The following is a 22,816-nucleotide window of genomic DNA, read 5'->3' on the forward strand; positions in this document are numbered from 1 at the left end:
CACTTCAGTTCTGTGCCTCTGTTTCTCTTCCAACCTTTTGTCTGTCTTGTCTCTTTAGATTGAAAGCTATTCCATTAGGGACTGGTTTCAGAGTAGCAGCCGTGTTAGTCTGTATCTGCAAAAAGAAAAGGAGGACTTGTGGCACCTTAGAGACTAACAAATCCGATGAAGTGAGCTGTAGCTCACAAAAGCTTATGCTCAAATAAATTTGTTAGTCTCTAAGGTGCCACAAGTCCTCCTTTTCCATTAGGGGCTGTTTCTTACTGTGTGTTTATTGCCCATCACAATGGAGCCCCAGCCTCAATTGGGGTGTTCTTGTAATACAAATAATAGAATACAGCTGTGGCATAATTGCTCCTAGCATGTCATGTTTAGTACTGGGCACCTCCTTACCAGAAATGTATTGAAAAATTAAAGTTCAGAAAAGAACAACAAATAGATTCACCAGTGGGGAAAATGTAAGTCATTAAAATATATACTGCTTAATTCAAAGATAGCTAAAGAGGGACATACATTTACAATTATTTGAAGGGTGTGAACACCAATGAGAGGAATTATTTAGGACAGAACAGAGGATGGGAAAGGGCAATTTGTAGGCATAATTTCAGGACAGCTGAGCATTGGGTTTGGGAATTGGGGCGGCACTGAGTGTGCTAATCCTGACTTGGCCACTGATTTCCTGTGTGGGCTCGGTTAAGTCGCTTTGCCTCCATTTCCTCAATTTCCACATCTGTGAAAGGCCAGGAGTGTTGAAGTCTGTACAGCGTTTCATAATGGTCTTCCAGGAAGTTGTGAAAGCCTAATAGCTTGAGACAAAATGCTAGTAAATATACAACCAAGAACCAGGGATGGGAATGAACTAATAGTGTAGGTCCCTTCCACCTCTAATTTCTGGGATCTTCTGAATTTCATGACTGTATTTGCAATGGGCTGATGCATTAATCCACACCAGCTGATGAGCACTTGAATCGTGGCCAAGGCCTTGAGTAGGGGAAGGTGCCCTTTTTGAAGTTAGACAAGACAGTGACCCTGCATTGTTTTGGTTTGAACCTGGGTACCCATTAAAGATTTCAGACTGCACAGCAAGGCTGAATCAATAAAAGGGAGGAGGCGCCTCAGAAAAAAGCCTTTGACAATAGGTGTGGAGACAGAACACCCTTTTAGCCCTGGAAGAGCCCCTTCCTGGTCACAGCTGAAGTGGTGTGAATCAGACACCTTTAACAGTCAATGGAAAAAATAATAATTTTTAAGAAGTCCCAAAACACATTCAGTTAATACCAAATTGTGACCCTGTGGATAGAGTACTAGCCTGGGACTCAGAAGACCTGAATTCTATTCCCAGCTCTCCTACAAGTTTGCTGCGTGACCTTGGGCAAGTCATTTCACCACTCTGTGCCTCATTTTCCGCATCTGTAAAATGGGGCTAGAGATACTGACCTCCCTTGTGAAATGCTTTGAGATCTAATAATGAAAAACACTATGTGAGAGCTAAGCATTATTATTTGTTTACTATTATTAGTCTTGAAAATTGACTTTTCAGAACTCTGTTTATACATGACTTTGTATGAGTTTTCTCAGCCAATATTAAGAATATAAATTCTGTTTTGCTATTTCATTTACTGTAATATGCTGTGTGAAACCTTTCTCTCAAGTGAGTTTATTCATTATACTGTCTGCCTTTCCCTGTCCCTAATCCTAATGAAATATATTTGAGTTGTTAGGGTTGTGGGAAGTAATACTTAACTGTACTTAATTATTATTATTGTCTAGATAGCCTTTGAATTAACTACCTTATGGCTTATACAGTATTTTCTGTGGCTTTAAGGTTTTGTAGAGACTAAGCAGCAGCTGACAGAGTTGGATAGCTGCTTTATCCCTGACTTTTTCCAACATCCAGACTACGAAAGCCTTTTTCATAAGTTGATTTGTACAAGGACAATCTGGATCTTGGATTTAGTTATCAGACAAGAAAGTTTAGTTCTCTCAATATTTTTGTTGACATATATAATAATTAGCCAGTGCATTCTTCCTAAAACATAGTATGGGGCACAACCGGCTGAGAGAGATTTAGCAATGGGGCAGGCTGTGAAAGAGCAAGTTGTCCACTTCCCTGCAAGTGTTACCAAACCACAGAGGAAGCTAAAGCTAGAAACCGTCTTTTATTTTCAATCCTCATGTAGGATACACTGAATACTTAATGCACGTCCATTTTTGTGTAAGCAGTAAATAATAAAATTTCACTTGTCTAGGCTTCGTGTCTTATTGTCCCAGGCGTCCAAGTAATAGGATTTTCCTAGTCTACTTCCCCTTTGAGGGAACTTCAGTATCACCGTTGGCCAACTTTCTCATACATAGCTGTCAAATAGTGGTGTGTAGGGGTTGCATATGACAAATCAAGTAGGGTAAAAAATACAAGCCTAGAAATTGTCCTGCCACCCAAGAGTCGAGACATTTGTTGCTTGGTGTTAGGATTACACTGTGTGGATGCTTATGTCCAAATCTTGAGAGAAAGAAGGGGCATGCATTGGGGCGGGGTGGAGAACGAGAAAGGCACACCCCACCCTCCCCCTGTAATCATCAGGGGCACAGAACTTCTCCGATCCTGGGCCCACGGAGACAGGGAAGAGCAAGATCCTCCCAGGGCCAGGGCTGTGGGGGAGGAGAGAGTGAATTCCTGCTGGGGCAGGGAGGTGGAGGGGGAGGGAAGAGCGAGCTGGGGCTGGGGAGATGGGGGGCAGGAAGCTCCTTCTGGGGCCAGATGGGGAGAGAGTGAGCTCCTGGTGGAAGGGGTGGGGCAGAATGTGCCCCCCCAAAGGGGTCAAATTTAAGTTCTTGAATATGTCTCTCAGAGAGCGTCTCTATGGCCCTTGCTCACAAACGTACTACTGACTGTGAAGACAGTCTTCAGTCAATGAAGTTTAGATTTTTTTAATGGGAATGTTTGCAGTCTGCATCTCTTTAAAACTCAGGAAACATTATTAACATATGATATTGAAAATTAAAATAGTTCTTGTCCGCAAACTAGGACAGTACACTGTTCTGTTACTTGATTTAAAAATAGTCCTAGAAATACATTACTCTTCTAATGCCTTTTCAAAGCTCCTTTAAACTTCAGCCAGTTAGTGTAAATATTGGTAGAGGTCTCATGGGACCATTTATGTGCTTAAAGTTAAGCAAGCATTTGTATAAGTGTTGGCAAGAATTGCACTAGTGAGATAAGATTAACTCCTTCCTTCCTCACAGTGAGGATGTGCCAAGGCCAATTATATTGAGTTCCTAACAGAAATACCTCAACAACTCTTCTAACCAGTTTGCAGGAAGCTATTATTTTTAGGCCGAACTGTGCAACTGTTGTTTGCACGACTTTGCATAAGTAATCCAATGAAAGTGGAGTAAGTGTGCATCACCACTAGTGTGGGTTACAAAATTGAGTTTATTATGTGTAGAAATGTTTTCAATTCAACTTCTGTCTTGAAAACATGTATTGTCTTAGTTACTACAGTTTGGGGGCCTGATTGTGCCCCATTGAAATTAACAGGACATTTTCCCATTGATTTCTGTGGAACAGGAGCAGGCTGTCTGTATTGCAAACTAGCACAAAACTTTTAGAAATTAAGACTTTAAAATGCTAATCACATAATACGCTATCAAGTCTTGTGTCAAAGATGTGGTTATGAAAGATGAGAACCACCGACCTTTCATTTAGGGCTTTGGGACATTGTTTAGGTAGATAACCAGTTCTGATTGGGACAGCATCACTTCTTAAAGTTTGTAAAGACTAAAACAAATTTTGTTTCATTTTATAGGATAAGAAGGCTTATTTGGACATCATTCATACCTACATGGAAGTCCATGGAACCGTCCACGGGACAAGTACTGTCCATATGCCCAGCTACGTGAAAAACCATGGCATACTTAGTGGGCGGGATTTGCAGTTTCTGCTGAGAGAAACAAAAGTAAGCTTATTGCCAAGAGGAAAAAACGCTAAAACCACTAAAGAATTACTGTACTTGAACTCAAATGCCATCTTGCCATTAATTGACACCTGCATTAAGGGGCTTTAGAAACACAAGGCCAAATAAAAAGGAATTTAACCTGGCCTTTGGGTATGTACAAGCACCTAAGAATGCCCTAACAACTGTGCATGTGCTTGACAAACTAGCAGCCACTTATAGAAAACTTGGCTCATGCCATCCAGCCTAGGAGAGACATCTTAAAACCAGTTTCAAAACATCATTAAACTCATTTTTCCTTTTTTGTAACTGAAAAGCAAAGCAAAGAGATTATCATCTGTGAGAATGTAGTTCATTTTTAAATCCACAATTTAAAAGCTAGGTGCTATCTGACAACTGCACTGCAGGCTCTCATACACTGCCCTAGCAATTACTTTAACCTGGAGTCACATCCCTCTATCGTGATAAAAAGCATTTAATTCCAGATTCAGTTACTTCCTCAGCTCCACATGAGCAGAGAGAGAGAGACTTTTAGAGTGTTCTTTTTGCCTATGGTCCCATAGTCTGCATTTGAACTAAAGTTAAGATAAGAGCAGTGTACACATTTAAATAAACTTTTTTCTCCAGAGGTTAGAACACTTTTTTTTTTTCAATTTGCCATCCAATTCCCTTACCCTTGGACAGTTTTATGCAGGATATAATAAACACATTTTTAGGAGGATAATTTGAAGCATAGAAACTTGTTAGTGGATCAGGTTCAAATAAAATGTGTAATTTTCAGTTAGTGGGTTTGTGAAGGAAACGTTTCGTGATTTTAAATTTGCAAAATGGAATCTATGGAGCCTTTCCACTTTTTTCCCCACTGTTGATGATTTGTTGCTGTGCACTGTTACAACAGAAGCCATTAAAAAGTAAACTCCTTTCAGTCATGCTATGCAGTCTACCACAGAGATCTCTTATTCAAAGTATAGGGGAAAACAGTGGTAGCCTTGCATTTCTGTGCAGCGGCTTTGGGAAAATTATGACTCTTTTAAAAGACAACCACTCTGTATGTGTACTTTGTGCCTACACACACAATGTTACTATTTAAAAAGTCAGCATGTACTTATATGTGCCACACCAATGTACCTGAGATCACCACAGCTTTCCCCTGTATTTAGAACATGAAATTACTGTGTGGATTCCACTGTGGGTAAATATTGACATTTTAATAATAACCTGAGCATAAATCTCTCCAGTTAAATTTGTTCTCTTCGCTGGTTAAAACAGAAATCATGTTCAACGGCTTATTTAACTTCCAGGATGCTTATCACAACTTGCAGAGCACATGATATTGTTTATAACTTCTTATAACTAAATAACAGTTTTTACCTCTAATCTTTCTTCAGTAACATGAGTCTTCCTAGGGCTCTTTTTACTTGTATTACACTAAAAATCCTAGTTTTCATTAAGCAGTTTTACATAGCTATTATTGAATCATCTAATAACAATAGCCTAGTAACTGTCAAAATAAAAGGTGGGAGTTGGGTTTTGTTTTTATGTGATTTGGCTTCTGATATTTTGATCCAAATTACATTGATCAGATTGATTAGTGACTGAATTAAATGGAAGGCACTGTAGTTGTAAAGTGCTCATGAGATCTGTCTGGATGAAAGAAGTAATATAAAATGTCACTATCATTGTGCCAAAGTACTGAAGTCTTTAAAAATGTTGGATCCCTGCAATGCACCTTGCAAAAATCTACAATTCGTGAGAGTTTGAAAGGGTTTCCACGTTATTGCTATGCTTTGATTCTTCCCTGACACTGTAGTTTTGAGAGTTCGCTATATTTCTCAAATGATGGTGTTTAACAGCTGTAGGTTCTTGAGAGACCGGTATTGAAACGCTAGCCTATTACATCTGCTTTTAAATAATCTCTTCAAATATAATCTTTGCTTCTTTAAATTGGATCTTTACATTTATATTGGTGACATTTTTCAAATATATTACTCTTTCTATTTTTCAAATATTTTCCATGTTTCTTATTTAATAAATTGATATTTCATAATTATCAAAGCTCTCTTAAACAAAGGATTTGCTTGCTTGTACGTAGCCAGGCTAACATTTAAAAAACTGATAACAGGTAGCGAAGATATCAGATCTTGTTGTCCCGATTTTTAGGGTCTAGTCTTATTCTCAAATAAGTCAATTAAAATCAAATGTCTTGCTAAGTCATAACCAAATGAGATTGCTTGTTGATAATATGGGTCGTTATGATGTGGGTTGTCATTTCTCTTATTTTTAGTATATCTGACATTTAGTCACTCTGATATATTTAGCTTTACACTTGCTTTAATAAAAAATAAATAACAGCAGCCTGAGATTGAGAGTGTTAACTGAGATTTATAAAGTAGTCGGATTTGAATTAAAAAAATCTAATATCTAGGATTAGTATCTCATCAATAATATAGTGACTGGTCACCTGACTTGACATCTGTATGTGATCTGATCACAATACTAAATTAGTCCTCCGCTAGTGTTTGCTGTTAGTGTTCACTGTGACTGTGCATTTGAATATTTTGTTCCTGGCTTTCCTGCAGGGCAGGAGAGAATAGCTTGACATGATTATAAAACACCTTCACTTTGACTATTCACTTGTATCTGCATCAGCTGGTTTGTTGCATCTTGGTGGGCTGGCTTGTTTGTATCAAGTTAATCATGGAAACCCTACATTCTAATATTGCATTGCTAAAGGACAGTGAGAACAGTATTTTTCCCAAAAGCAATATATCCTGAAAGACATGATCTGGTAGTTTAACAAATCTCCTAACATGCATGTGCACATTCCCTGGTTGTGGCTCTAATCCTATTCAATTGTAGGCACTAGAAGAAGCCACTCTCCTCCTCCCTTCTTATGCAATACCTGTATAAAGTGGTCTAGCAAATTGTTAATGGTTCAGTTATGTTTCTCCGCTCACTAGATCATAGTGTATAGTCAGGACATCAAAAGCACTAAAATGATGACTGCTATAGCCAACAGTGAACCTGGTATCTATATGTTCAATTGCAGCTTCAAGTATAAACCTGCTATTTTTTTCAGCTTTGCCTCTAAAATAATAATAATAAACCTTCAGAGACACTTTTACCTTCAAAAGTTCCATTTCTAAGCATAAGTTTTCAGACATAAAGGGCCAACCACATTCTTTCATACCTGTGAACTCCAGTATTGTACTTTCCAGTTCGTGCAACGTCTCAAACAAGGATTCTGTCCTTGAAAAAAGAAAAGGAGTACTTGTGGCACCTTAGAGACTAACCAATTTATTTGAGCATGAGCTTTCATGAGCTAAGTGAGCTGTAGCTCACGAAAGCTCATGCTCAAATAAATTGGTTAGTCTCTAAGGTGCCACAAGTACTCCTTTTCTTTTTGCGAATACAGACTAACACGGCTGTTACTCTGAAACCTGTCCTTGAAAAGTCAGAGATCACTACAAATTATAATTAAGTCCATCATGAAATACAGATGCCCACAAATATGTCAGTATGGAGCACCCTCAAATTTTTTCCATCTCAAACTAGATCCAATTTCTGCAACACATTCCAAGAACCAGTAGATGACCACTAAAGTGTGATTTTTGATCACTGCTTTGCAAGCCCCAAATATATGGTTGAAACGTCTGAAATAGTTTAGTTGCTCATAATCATCATCAAGAGCTTGAAGCTGCCACTATATTGTGCGGCTTATAGACCAGAATTTGAAAATGGCTTTCAAAAGAGGCATTTTTTAAATAGGGAGAACTTATAAAATGGCTAGCTTAAGTATGTGGTTGATGTAGTGCATAACAACAACTAGACCTCAGATTTTCTGACTGAACAGTTTCCCTTTGGAAAATGCTGATTGGACGGAATTGAAATGTTCCACTGGGAACATGGGGATTCTCTCGAAGCTTTCCTGCCTAACCCAGGCTCCTAGACTCCCTGGGCTGCCAGGAAGGCAGTTGGGGAGCTCAGATTGGAAGTTTTTTACAAAATTCAATTTTTGTTCATCCAAAACAGAATTCTCTGAAAATGTCCATCATGCATCTTTCATGTCCACTCCACCCCCAATGTGGAAAATATCATGACCCCCAACTTTCCATTCTGTTTCTGAACAAACTTTTTTTTAGAAATGAGAAATTCTCTGCAGAATAGAACTTCCAGTTTCCATACAGCTGTAATAACATAAGGAGTGTCTTATTAACATTTGGCTGCAGAGTGTAACAATCTCTAAAACAGAAATCATGTTCAGCTATTGTGCAGACTGTGTTAAGCAAGCAGACTTAGTAACTTTCTCATGCTGCAGTTTACACAGCAGTATAGTTAAAAGAAGCTTATTGGGAGCACAGTGCTATATTTTCTGCTTCCATGAATTTCACAGTGGAAGGAATCCATTCTAAAGGTGTTTCTCTCATTTACAAGAGCTTTTCCAGTGAGCTTTTCACATGGTGAGAAAAATGTATGAGTTACACTCCATTGTTGGGAGCCTCTCAGCTCTGGGCCATCTCTCTTTTTGCAGTTCAGAATAGAGTGTGTTATAAAATAGTTCAGCATTGTTGCACTCACAAATGGTGCTAAACCTATCCGTGCCAGAGAATAGATTAAACTTTTTAGGTAAGCAAAGGATATTAATATGAGAGAGAGACCAAAAAGAAAACTTAGTAAAGTTTTGTGGGTTTATCGAACTGTAACGCTTGGGGTGTGATCTGGTATATACCAAATACATTTTTAAATATTCATCTTCATCTAGCTCAGTAACTGTACAAATCTATTTTCGATTCTATTTTTTGCCGTTATTTGCAAAGTCTGCATACCTGAGTTTTTCTGAACTATTATAGTATTGACAGTAATGATCTAGTACAATGGTCACCAACCGGTCGATCCTAGAGGATCTCCCAGTTGATTGCGATCTCTGGCGGTGCAGCATGGCTGCTGCTAAGGCCACACGCTGCTCCCAGAAGCGGCCAGCACGGCCCCGGGGGTCAGGGGACAGAGGGGTCTCCCTTTGCGCGCTGCTTCTGCCTGCAAGCACCACCCTGGCAGCTTCCATTGGTTGGGAGAGCTGCGGGGGCAGTGCTTGCAGAGAGGGGCAGCACGCAGAGCCACATGCCCCCCGCCCTCCCCCGAGCATCTAGTACCCATCACAGAGAGGAACAACCTGCATCACCTATTTCCTCTAGTAGATCTGATCCTCCAGAGGAATCCTTTAAGCAATCTTAGAACCAGTGAAGGAATCTCCTCCCGCCGGCCAACATCTCCTGATCCCTGGTGGCTAATTTTAAACACTTCCAGGACCTGGTCAAAAGGGACAGAGACTCCTTGTGGATTCCCCTCAAGGAGGTTACAGAGTCTCATCATAAGCTACTTGACATTCTTCACTCACCCTCATTGGTCCACATAGCCTTACCTGTCAATGAGGCTCTTCTAGATCCAGCAAAGATCATTTGTCACACCCCAGATTCTATTCTGCCTACAGGCAAAAGAATGGAAAAGAAGTATTATGTTCCAGCAAAGGATTTGGAGGTTTTATTTTCCCATCCCTCACCTGACTCCATGGTAGTGGATGCAGGGAATGAAAGTGGTAGGCAGCACCATGCTAAATCCAGGACTCATGACAAAGACCACAAATGCCTGGACATACTAGGGAGAAAGTCTTACTCCTCAGCATCCCTACAGCTTAGAATTGCCAATTACCAGGCTTTGGCAAAATACAACTGTGTCAATTATAACAAGTTAACCTCGTTCATCAACCGTCTGCCAGCGGAACACAGGGAGCAGTTCCAGGCAATTGTTGAGGAGGGCCAACTACTTGCCAGGACAACCTTTCAAGCCTCCCTCGATGCTGCTGATACTGCCACCAGTTGGATCGCTACAGCAGTGGTGATGAGAGGATCCTCTTGGCTCTGGCTCTGTGATTTCCCAAAGGAAGTTCAGAGTACAGTTGGAGACCTTCCTTTTGATGGACCTAAGTTGTTTGCAGATAGTATGGATGAGTCTCTGTGAACCTTGAAGGATTCTAGAGCGACTTTGTGTTCTCTTGGCATCTATACTCCTACATACAAGAGAAAACTCAGCAAGTCTCAGACAGCCCAGAGATCCTGTCCCATCCAATTCCGGAGGACATAGCCACACCAGAAAAAGCAGAGGTTTCAGAGAAGGAAATATCTGCTTCTGAGCCTCCCATCTCGCACCTGTCCATTTCTAAGCAGCAATTCTGACATGTTGGTCGAGTGTCTGAACTACCATCCTCTTCAGCTGCACTGATTCATCAGCCTTTCTCCCTTCAGTAACCACCTTCACCATTTCAGGCGAGTCTGGGAGTTGATCACTGTGGGTCTTGGAGATCATCTCCACAGGTTATACAATCTACTTTACCTCACTTCCACCAACAAATGCCCCTTCCCCGTCCCTCTTCAAGGTCCCGTCTCATGAGACCATACTTCATCAAGAAATAGACACACTCTTATGAATGGGAGCTATAGAACCAATCCCTGTACAGGATTGTACAGAGGGAAGGGGTTTTATTCAAGATACTTCCTGGTACCAAAAAAGAGTAGCGTTTGGAGACCCATCCTAGACCTGAGACTACTCAACACCCGTGTGAAGGTGCAGAAGTTCAAAATGGTGATGCTTCCAGCAATAATTCTTTCCTTTGAGCAAGGGGATTGGTTCTCAGTCCTCAACCTTCAAGATGCATATTTACACATTGCGGGATGGGTGGATAGCAAACAATTCCTCCATTTTATTGTTGGCCAGGACCACTTACAATACCAAGTGCTCCCCTTTGGCTTATCCGCCCTGAGGGTCTTTTTGAAGGTCATGTTGATAGTAGCAGCGCAGCTTCGCTCTGCAGGAAAGGTATTTTAATATTCCATTACCTGGACAATTGGTTGCTGAAAGGCCGCTCTCTGGAACTAACATTGCAGGCAACTTCTGAAGCCATAGGCCTCTTCCTTGAATTGGGCCAACAACTGAACATACAAAAGTCCCCCTTGGCCACAGTACAGAACCTAGAGTTCAGAGTGGCACATCTCAATTCAGTGACAGTAAGAGCCTACCTTCCTTGGTACGGGTTTGTGGCTCTTTCCAGCATAGCAAACACAATTCAGTTCAGCCCCCAAACCATAGTCCGTTCCTGGGGCATATAGCAACCACCACCTTCGTGACAGAACATGCCAGACTTCGAATGCACTGCCTTCAAGGGTGACTCCAAACTGGCTGTTCACCCACTAGGCAGTATGCTTCTTTCCGTACCTACCGTTGTGAAAGAATCCCTCGACGGGTGGAAGGACCATCACAACGTGTGCACAGGAGTTCTCTTTGCACATCCTCCCCCAGCAGTCTCAATGCTTACACGATCCAGGGCAAGTGGAAGCATCAAGAGACAATACTACATGTCAATCTCCTTGGATTCAGAACGATCAAATATGCTTGTCACCAATTCCTACCACTAATCAAGGGTAAACACACAAAGATCATGATGGACAATATATCACGTGTTTTACATCAGTTGCCAAAGAGGAGCAAGATCCCCTTCCCTTTGTACTGAGGCTGTCAGACTCTGGAACTAATGCATACAAAACTAAATCGCTATTTCAACGTCCTGTCTCCCAGGCATTCAGAACGTGACTGCGGATGCACTCAGCAGACACTTCTTCCAAGATCACAAGTGGGAAATAGACCCCGACATATTGCACCAGATATCCTGTCAATGGGATGCTCCCCCTCGGATAGACTTGTCTCCACGGCATCAAACAAAAAATGCACGCTTCTGCTTGAGAGGTAGATTGGGTCACCAATCCTAAGAGGATGCTTTTCGCCTTCAGTGGTTGTCAGCCCTACTGTATGCATTCCTGATGACTCCCCTAAAAGTCAGTTATGCTCAAAATAAAGAAAGAGCCAGAGACATTCTAATAGTTCTGACCTGGCCCAGGCAAACGATACAGCTGTCTGGTTGCCCTCCAATTACTCTCTACACCACTCCCCATCTCCTTTCCCAGGAGGGCAGGAAGATTTTCCATCCCAGTCTCATGATGCTTCATCTCAAAGCATGGTTGGTTGATGGCTCATGGGAATAGAGACAGCCTGCTCAGGAGATGTAAAAAGAGCACTATTACAAAGTAGAAAACAATCTACTTATTACATGCATTCTCAAAAGTGGACATTGCTTGCCAGTTGGTGTGACTACAGACAACTTACACCGATGACCTCATCACTAGACTACACCCTAGCTCTGAAAACCTCGGATCTATCGATGAGCTCCATAAGAGTCCACCTGGCACCCATTATGGCTTTTCACCCTCAATAGAGGGCTGTTCCGTCTTTGCCTACCCAAGCACAGTGAGATTCCTTAGAGAGCTGGGAAACCTCTGTCTGCCAGTCCTATGCCCTATCCCAGTATGGGACCTCAATCTGGTCCTTAAATGCCTAACAAGACAGTCCTTCGAACCTCTGGCTACCTGCTCACTTCTCCATTTGTCAATGAGGACAGCATTCCTGATAGCCATCACGTTGGAATGATGGGTTGAAGAAATAGGGGCCCCAATAGCATACCCCGAACTCAGGGTTTTTTAAGGACAGGGTCATGCTGCCGCCCCACCCCCAAAGTCTTACCTAAGCTTTCTTCCATGTTCCATCTCAGTCAGCCCATTCACTTGCCAGTCTTCCACCCCCAACTGTATCTAAATCCCCAGATGCCCTGCTGCACACCCTGGATGTCAAGAGAGCTCTGGTCTTCTATATAGACAAGACAAAAAAATCTTTCGGAAAGACCCAATACGTTATCCATCTCACTAGCAGACATATCAAAAAGGTAGGCTATCTCTAGCTAGAGACTTTCTAAATGGATATCAGACTGCATTTACTCTTGTTACCAATCTTATAACAGTCAACCACCTTTGCTTATATGCACTAATTCTACAAGGTCTATTGCCACTTCCATGGCCTTCCTGGAAAATGTGCCAATCATTAAAATCTGTAGAGCTGCTACTTGGGCATTTATACATACATTCACCGAACATTGTGCTATAACTCACAACTCTGCCTCTGATATTGTGTTTGGCTCAGCTGTACTTTCCATCACTCTGTACTCAACTCTGAAGCCCCTTCTGCCTTAGGGGAGTGATAAAATAATAGAGAGGGCAGGTCACTAATTTAGTGTGATCTGGATGGCTTGGTAAATTGTATGCAAGCAAGAACGTAGGCCATACCTGGGATGGAGGGGCTCTCTCATGGAAAGCAGTGATTCTGAATAAGATTTTGGGATTGTGGTGGATAATGAGCAGAACATGAGCTCCTAGTGTGACACTGTGACCAAAAGAGCTAATATGATTTATGGGATGTATAAACAGGGGAATCTCGAGTAGGAGTAGAGAAATTATTTTATCTTTGTATTTGGCACTGGTGCAACTGCTACTGGAATACTGTGTCCAGTTCTGGTATCCACAGGTCAAGAAGGATGTTGATACACTGTAGAGGGTTCAGAGATGAGCCACAACAATGATTAAAGGATTAGAAAACATTCCTTATAACAACAGACTCAAAAAGCTCAATCTTTTTAGCTTACTAAAGAGAAGGTTAAGGGGTGACTTGATTTACAGCAGTGGTTCTCAAACTTTTGTACTGGTGACTCCTTTCACATAGCAAGCCTCTTGAGTGTGATTCCCCCTTATATTAAAAACTGTTTTTAATTTATATTTAACACCATTATAAATGCTGGAAGCAAAGCGGGGTTTGGGTTGGGGGCTGACAGCTCTCAACCCCCCATGTAATAACCTCATGACCTCCTGAGGGGTCCTGGCCCCCAATTTGAGAACCCCTGATTTACAGTCTGTAAATATCTGCACTGTAGCAGAGAAAGGAATAACATGAGCCAGTAGCTGAAAGTTGAAGCTAGACAAATTCAGACTGGAAATGAAGCGTACATTTTTAGCAAGGAGAGTAATTAACTGTTGGAACAAGTTATCGTGGGTCATTGTGGAGTCTGCATCACTCACAATTTTTAAATCAAGATTGGATGTCTTCCTAAAAGATCTGCTCTAGGAATTATTTGGGAAAGTTCTATGTCCTGTTTAACACAGGAGGTCAGACTAGGTGGTCACACTGGTCCCTTCTGGCCTTGGAATCTGTAAATCTATTAATAAGGAAGCAAACATTCCTTGATCCCCTTCAGACTCTGCAAGGAACCTAAAGGGTGAGAGTAAGCAGTCTGACTTCCTAACCTAGTAGTCCAACATTTATTACATGGGGGGTAAGGAAGCCTTCTCCCTGCACCCAGTTCAAAACTCTGCCCGGGTTAATTGGGTGAGCATTTTCCAAACACACTTGGTCCACATGCATTTAAAAATGCAGCCTTCAGTTCCCAAATGCTTGATTGCTTCTTTGGACTTTTGATGCAATTTGACATGCAACATTTGTTACATACCTACACTTACAAGTATTCTGACAGATTGTTGTAGCCTTTTCACAAATAATAAGCTGCCTGTAATGGAAAGGATTTGTAGATCAGAGCAGAATGAGAATGAGTTAATGGAAATGTGTCACACTCCTTTAAGCTTTGCTTTTGAAACGCATCAGATATGATTTTCATGAGTTAATTTAAATTTTATTATTTCAATTGTACTATTACTCATTTGTGTGAAAGTTATACATTGATTTCCTGACTATCTGGGCTACATTGAAGAAGCATAGCTTAAGTATGGATAAGAAATACTTACCATTAGAGTCTGTAAGATTTTCAAATTAGTGCCCAACTGGTGATGGTGTATTTGTTTGTGTTGATGGTATGCCCAGTGCTGCCAAAATATAAAGACATGGTCTTTTTTTTTTCCATGGAGCTTACTCTAAATAAACAGAACACAGAATAGATGCAAAATTTTTCAGCAATGCATGGCATCAATTTAGGGGAGGTAGTGAATTCCTTATCCATACAACTATACTGTTCTCCATATCTAACTAAAAACAAGGCACAGTAGAATTGTTAGTGACATTTCAAATCCTTTAGTTAATGGTTGATCCAGGTATCTGTTTAAGCTAATTATAAGGGTTCAGTTTAACTGTCAATGTTTCTAAAAAATTACTAAAATTTCCTGTGTGCAATTTAATAAATGTAATGTGTCCGCAAGGCCCTATTTTCAGGAAGTTGTTTCTTGAACATCTTCTGAGGTGAAACTTAGAATGACAATTTTTCATCTAGAAGGAAATGTACTGTATGTTTTATTTTATATATAAATTTTATTATATACAATTTTAACTAGTTTATATATATGTGCGTGTGAGTGTAACTAGTTTAAAATTGTATAGCCTAGTTTTTGTTGAGAATTATTTCCATTTTTACAGTTTCCCCATAACACTTTTTTTTGTAATCAAAAAAGTTTCCTTCAAATATTTGTTTGCTTGGCATGTCTTAGAAGGAGCTGCTTGCAGTGCACTTGCTATTTTGAAGGAGAAATTTGCTGCTATTTCTAATATCAACATTTAACTTTTATTGCACAAATACAGAACGGGGGAAAACTGGCTTGGCAGCAGCACTTCTGAGAAGGATCTGGGAGTTGTGGTGTATCACAACCTCAGCATGAGTCAGCAATGCGATGCTGTAACAAACAAAGCAAATTCAATTTTAGGTTGTATAAACAGAGGCATAGCATGCAAATCACAGGAGGTAATAGTACTGCTCTACTCAGTGCTGGTTAGGCCTCAGATGGAGTACTGTGTCTAACTTTGGTCACCAATGTATAGAAAGGATGTAGAGAAACTGGAAAGGATCCAGAGGTGAGTGACAAAGATGATCAAAGGGGTGGAATGCAAGCCATATGAGCAAAGGCTGAAGGAAATGGGTATGTTTAGTTTGGAAAAGAGGCGATTCAGAGGGGAATATGATAGCCGTCTTCAGAATGGCTGCCATAAAAAAGATGGAGAAAAGTTATTCTTTTGCCACAGAGGGCAGGAGAAGAGGCAATCGGTTCAAACTATAGCATAGCAGATTTAGATTAAATTTTAGGGAAAACTTCCTAACTGTAAGAACAGCAAGAAAATGGAACAGATTGCCTTCGGAGGTTGTGGAAGCTTCTTCACTGGAGGTTTTCAAAAGGAGGCTGGAAAGCCATCTGCCTTGGATGATTTAGACATAACAAATACTTCATCTTGGCAGGGGGTTAGACTAGATGACCCTTGCAGTCCTTTCTAACCCTGTGATTCTATGATTGCACAGAGATTCAGTATTCTCAGAGTTGGGGAGGGACATTAACATTTCAAGCTGTTCTGTGAATTTCTTTTTTTAGAGCCAGTCAGCTCAAAATGTTAAACTGCTAATGCCAGGGGCTAGAGAGGATTAAAGGCCTAATGCTGCAATACCTATCTACAACAGGGCTGATATTACAAATTTATGCTTCAAATTAAATTAAACTGTTTTTATCTGTAGCCTGAAATAGACTTCTTACTATAGTCACTTAGGATTTTTTTAATTCGAGTTCATTTTCCCTTGAAGTAAAAGTTTTAATGGAGAGTATCTTAGTTTGCTAAAGAGAGATAGAATCATAGAATATCAGGGTTGGAAGGGACCTCAGGAGGTCATCTAGTCCAACCCCCTGCTCAAAGCAGGACCAATCCCCAACTAAATCATCCCAACCAGGGCTTTGTCAAGCCTGACCTTAAAAGCTTCTAAGGAAGGAGATTCCACCACCTCCCTAGGTAACACATTCCAGTGTTTCACCACCCTCCTAGTGAAAAAGTTTTTCCTAATATCCAGCCCCTAAACCTCTCCCACTGCAGCTTGAGACCATTACTCCTTGTTCTGTCGTCTGCTACCACTGAGAACAGTCTAGATCCATCCTCTTTGGAACCCCCTTTCAGGTAGTTGAAAGCAGCTATCAAATCCCCCCTCATTCTTCTCTTCCGCAGACTAAACAATCCCAGTTCCCTCAGCCTCTCCTCATAAGTCATGTTTTCCAGTCCCCAATCATTTTTGTTGCTCTCCGCTAGACGTTTTCCAATTTATCCACATCCTTCTTGTAGTGTGGGGCCCAAAACTGGACACAGTACTCCAGATGAGGCCTCACCAATGTCAAATAGAGGGGAACGATCACGTCCCTCGATCTGCTGGCAATGCCCCATCTTATACATCCCAAAATGCCATTGGCCTTCTTGGCAACAAGGGCACACTGCTGACTCATATCCAGCTTCTCATCCACTGTCACCCCGAGGTCCTTTTCCGCAGAACTGCTGCCTAGCCATTCGGTCCCTAGTCTGTAGCAGTGCATGGGATTCTTCCATCCTAAGTACAGGACTCTGCACTTGTCCTTGTTGAACCTCATCAGATTTCTTTTGGCCCAATCCTCTAATTTGTCTAGGGCCTTCTGTATCCTATCCCTACCCTCCAACGTATCTACCTCTCCTCCCACTTTAGCATCACCTGCAAACTTGCTGAGGGTGCAATCCACCCCATCCTCCAGATCATTAATGAAGATATTGAGCAAAACCGGCCCGAGGACCGACCCTTGGGGCACTCCACTTGATACCAGCTGCCAACTAGACATGGAGCCATTGATCACTACCCGTTGAGCCCAACTATCTAGCCAGCTTTCTAGCCACCTTGTCGTCCATTCATCCAGCCCATACTTCTTTAACTTACTGGCAAGAATACTGTGGGAGACCATGTCAAAAGCTTTGCTGAAGTCAAGGAACAACACGTCCACTGCTTTCCCTTCATCCACAGAGCCAGTTATCTCATCTAGAAGGCAATTAGATTAGTCAGGCATGACTTGCCCTTGGTGAATCCATGCTGACTGTTCCTGATCACTTTCCTCTCCTCTAAGTGCTTCAGAATTGATTCCTTGAGGACCTGCTCCATGATTTTTCCAGGGACTGAGGTGAGGCTGACTGGCCTGTAGTTCCCAGGATCCTCCTCCTTCCCTTTTTTAAAGATGGGCACTACATTAGCCTTTTTCCAGTTGTCCGGGACCTCCCCTGATCGCCATGAGTTTTCAAAGATAATGGCCAATGGCTCTGCAATCACATCTGCCAACTCCTTTAGCACTCTCGGATGCAGCGCATCTGGCCCCATGGACTTGTGCTCATCCAGCTTTTCTAAATCATCCCTAACCACTTCTTTCTCCACAGAGGGCTGGTCACCTCCTCCCCATGCTGTGCTGCCCAGTGCAGCAGTCTCGGAGCTGACCTGTTCGTGAAGACAGAGGCAAAAAAAGCATTGCGTACATTAGCTTTTTCCACATCCTCTGTCACTAGGGTGCCTCCCTCATTCAGTAAGGGGCCCACACTTTCCTTGACTTTCTTCTTGTTGCTAACATACCTCAAGAAACCCTTCTTGTTCCTCTTAACATCTCTTGCTAGCTGCAACTCTAGATGTGATTTGGCCTTCCTGATTTCACTCCTGCATGCCCGAGCAATATTTTTATACTCTTCCCTGGTCATTTGTCCAGTCTTTCACTTCTTGTAGGCTTCTTTTTTGTGTTTAAGATCAGCAAGGATTTCACTGTTAAGCCAAGCTGGTCGCCTGCCATATTTACTATTCTTTCTACACATCGGGATGGTTTGTCCCTGTAACCTCAATAAGGATTCTTTAAAATACAGCCCGCTTTCCTGGACTCCTTTCCCCCTCATGTTATTCTCCCAGGGGATCCTGCCCATCAGTTCCCTGAGGGAGTCAAAGTCTGCTTTTCTGAAGTCCAGGGTCTGTATTCTGCTGCTCTCCTTTCTTCCCTGTGTCAGGGTCCTGAACTTGACCATCTCATGGTCACTGCCTCCCAGGTTCCCATCCACTTTTGCTTCCCCTATTCATTCTTCTTGGTTTGTGAGCAGCAGCTCAAGAAGAGCTCTGCCCTTAGTTGGTTCCTCTGGCACTTGCACCAGGAAATTGTCCCCTACACTTTCCAAAAACTTTCTGGATTGTCTGTGCACCGCTGTATTGCTCTCCCAGCAGATATCGGGATGATTAAAGTCTCCCATGAGAACCAGGGCCTGCGATCTAGTAACTTCCGTGAGTTGCCAGAAGAAAGCCTCATCCACCTCACCCCCTGATCCGGTGGTCTATAGCAGACTTCCACCATGACATCACCCTTGTTGCTCACACTTCTAAACTTAATCCAGAGACACTCAGGTTTCTCTGCAGTTTCATACTGGAGCTCTGAGCAGTCATACTGCTCTCTTAGGTACAATGCAACTCCCCCACCTTTTCTGCCCTGCCTGTCCTTCCTTGTCATGTCTTGAATGCATAATTGAATGTCATGTCATGAATGCATGAGACTTTAGATCTAGTAGGCAGTAGTTGAAACTAGCGTATGCCTGGAACTATTCAACGGTGTTGTTTAGAGATTTGTGCTCGCTGTAACTCAGAACTTTTTAACCACCCCATTGTATGCTAATTTTAAATGAAAGAAAATAAAAAGACACATTATTTAATTCAATTTTCTCAGGTGTCAGGGCCGGGAAAGAGGGTGCTTCTAAATAGCTGTTGCACAAGGGTGTGAATTCTTTGTGACAAAACATTAAATATTTTTCAGTTGGATTTCCTGTTGCCCAATAATTGTCTTTATTATAACACGTACTACATGCTGGCAGTAAGAGTAAGCACTGATACCTTTCCCCCTTCAGTTTAGAATGGTGGAATTGAATTGTTGGCTTGTCACTGCAGTGCTGTTGCTGAGTAGTGGGTCTTTAACTGAAGTTTGCTGCCATCTACTGTGTTTTTGTCAGAAGGCTTGTGCAATTTGGCCTGAGTGTTTTTATATTGGCAAAAACTACTAAGCTAGTCAGAGGAAAAAAATAAAGTGGCATAGCTAGTCAGTGATGTAACTGTTGTAAAACCTGTACCTGCTGGTCTACCAGAGAACTCTAGCAGTTTTGTTTGAACTGTAATCAAACCACCGAATGTCTTTTTCCCCAAAACATAAACTGAAAGGGACTGTTGTTCCATCAGTTTCATGAAAAACCGTCTGTTTAAGTTAGAGTGGATTGGCATAGTTTCCTTTCCAGCCCCTCACAGGAAGATTATTGTTAGACGTGTTTTCCAGGACATTTCATTACTCTCTTTGTTTTGCAGAGAGGGAGAGAGAACAGCCAAATCCTTAGCAACATTTAGCATGAAACTTTATTTAAAAGTTCTGTCAGGAATATTACGCATTTCCTTTCAAAACTGTTATGTGGACATATTTTGTAGGCTTGTAAACTTAAAATCTTTATCATTGTTCATTTTAGCTTAACTCTGAGTTTTTATTGTCTTCTAAAGGGAAACAAAATTAAGGGGTGCTAGGTGATGTATCTTTTCTATTTTGCAGTTGTTTGTTGGACTTGGATTTCCATATGAAGGGCCTGCTCCCCTAGAGGCTATTGCTAATGGATGTGCTTTTCTAAATCTAAAATTTAACCCACCGAAAAGCAGCAAAAATACAGACTTTTTTAAAGGCAAGCCTACACTCCGAGAGGTAAGCTTTACTAACACTGATGTTTCAGACATTGCAAAGTACTGGGGCTGTGATACGTCTGAGTTGATGATACTGTTTGTACTATAATGGTTCTCTGTTTGAGGATTGTACAACAACAAACATTTTATTGCAAATAACTGCTTGCTTTGTAATATTACAGTAAAAAACAGAATGTCAAACTAAGGTGCATAATTTACTGCAGACAGAGCAGTTTGTCCTTTTGCCTGATACAGCAGTGACCAGAATTGGTATAATTAGTCCTGTGTAAGACAATTATGTTATAACTAGGCACTATGATAATAAAATAATGAAACCCATGAAGTACTTCTAAGCTATAACTCTGTGTCCATGTATATCTACATTCTTCTAATTATTTTTGACAGACCATATATACAAGTTTCACTTCAAGATCTGGTTTTCTATCCAGGGGAAACCTCAGTTGAGATCTCCGTGACTTCCATTAAGGGAATGAGCATCACTGAGCAATAAGTGCATTCTTGTTCAAATAAATATGAATGTTGTACTTACTATTTTTGCAGAGAAGTTTTTGTTAAGATTCTGTTTAGCCATAATAGTAACACTAGCAATGAACTGTGTGTATTTGAATGTAAAGACACTTGAAGAGCGAAACCAATTTTTGAAGAGTGAACAGGAAAAGCAAACTACAAGTCTCCAAAGCATCCAGAATATTTTGTACTCTGAAGGGAAAAGGAGAAGATCAAACAAACTGGCCTCCCATGCAAGGATTTACTGAATATTGTTGTTCATTGTGTTTTGCATTTTATTGCAGCATATCTGTGTATGGGTAAAGTTAGGCCTATAACATACTGAAAACATTTAGCATTTATCTAGTAATTTTTTTCTTGTCCTGACATTAGTTAACACACACTATTGCTTGCAACTTTGAATTTGTTTTTGAATAAGTACTGTGTATGTTAATCAAATGGAGAATGATCTTGCATATGTAAAAGGGAATATGAAGATAAGGAACAGCTTGCATGATAGCATTGGTCTGCTTGCAAATGGTGGTTCAGCTAGATGAACTGCACATTAAACTCATGCCAATTGGTTGATGAGCGATGCATTTCTACGATTTCTCATTTTAATTAAATAACATAGGTTGCCTGTGCCAAAAAGTTTTGTGCACTGTTCTCAATCTGCTCTACAAATACAATGGATATAGTAGTCCAAATTCACCCCTTTCCTAAGTTTGACTTTATTAACAAAGAAAACAATAATAAAATAGAGGCAATGGCAATTAAAAAATAGAAGAGCTTAAGCTGTGTGAAGTTTAATCATTATATTTACATGCTTGGGGGGAAAAAAATCACATTTTGAAAAGTAATGCAAATAATAATATTTCTTAAGTGCTAACATTATGTCCATTGCCACTCAACTTATCAATAAAGGCATATTCCCTGCCCCCAGTAGCTTATACAATCTAAAATTTAAATATATATCACTTTTAAACAGTAGTGGTAATGGTATGATACTGAGGTCAGCTGGCATATGCAGATTTCATGGAAGGATTGGGTTTTCAGGAGAAATTGAAAAGATGATGACGGGGGGAGCATGGTTCACTAGGATACAGCTGATATAGACAGAAAATGTAATCTGTGGGTGTCAAGGCTGAATCCCCACGCTGTCACTCTGAGTGCAGAAGGTGGGGGCCCACAAGGATTTTTAAAATTAATACTTGCCCCTCCAGGCTTGTATTAAACTCCCAAGGTTACAGCTTTTCTCTGCCCTTGACTTGGTAAATGCTGCCACCACCCAAATGCCAAAAAAAAGAACCCTTGAAGCCAGGAAGGAACACTTAGGAATTCCTCCCTCTGGGGTACCCTCAAGCCCTTTCACCTCCCCCCACCCCCACCGGGGAAGAGCTGAGAAAGAAAAAAAAGGAAATTAGCTGTTGCCATCAGCTAATCAAACAGCATATACACAAACCTCTTAGGACACCAAAAATCCAATCCTTTTCTTAAAAAAGATTAAATTTTATTAAAAACAAAAAGAAAGAAAATACATCTGGAATTTAGGCTTTTGCTAGATTTTAAAAGAGCAATTCCAAAAATTAAGCACCCAAAATAGCTTTTTTGGGGGTTCAGCTTAAAAGTTACAAGCAAACAAAAGCATCTGGGATTAGCCCAGAGGAGTGCACAAGCCAATAAGAAATAAAAGAAATAACCCTAATTGCATCTTTTTAGATAGTCCCTAATTTTACTTACATATCTGAGGCTAAGATAAGTAAGTTTGAGTATGAACTGATAATCTGTAATCATACGTGGTTTAAGAACTTTTGAACATGGAGGATTGGATGCCATGGGGAACAATTAATCATATATAGAGCCTTTCACTTCTAGGTCATGGTTTCAGACTGCCAAAGGCTAGTAGATGTGATGAACTGGGAAAAATGTC

General features: G+C 41.0%; 1 protein-coding gene across 5 annotated transcripts in view; it reads left to right on the forward strand.

Moving 5' to 3' along the window:
• Positions 1 to 22,816, forward strand: part of MGAT5 (alpha-1,6-mannosylglycoprotein 6-beta-N-acetylglucosaminyltransferase) — a 232,371-nt gene that overhangs the window by 188,264 nt on the left and 21,291 nt on the right. For all 5 annotated transcript variants that reach the window (XM_075117780.1, XM_075117781.1, XM_048869222.2 and 2 more), the window contains 2 exons: positions 3,807 to 3,956; positions 20,255 to 20,401. In XM_075117780.1, the coding sequence (XP_074973881.1) occupies positions 3,807 to 3,956; positions 20,255 to 20,401 (297 nt within the window). The remainder of the gene's footprint in view (positions 1 to 3,806; positions 3,957 to 20,254; positions 20,402 to 22,816) is intronic.

The sequence above is a fragment of the Caretta caretta genome, chromosome 11 (assembly GCF_965140235.1).
Source record: "Caretta caretta isolate rCarCar2 chromosome 11, rCarCar1.hap1, whole genome shotgun sequence".
NCBI classification, from domain to species: Eukaryota; Metazoa; Chordata; order Testudines; family Cheloniidae; genus Caretta; species Caretta caretta.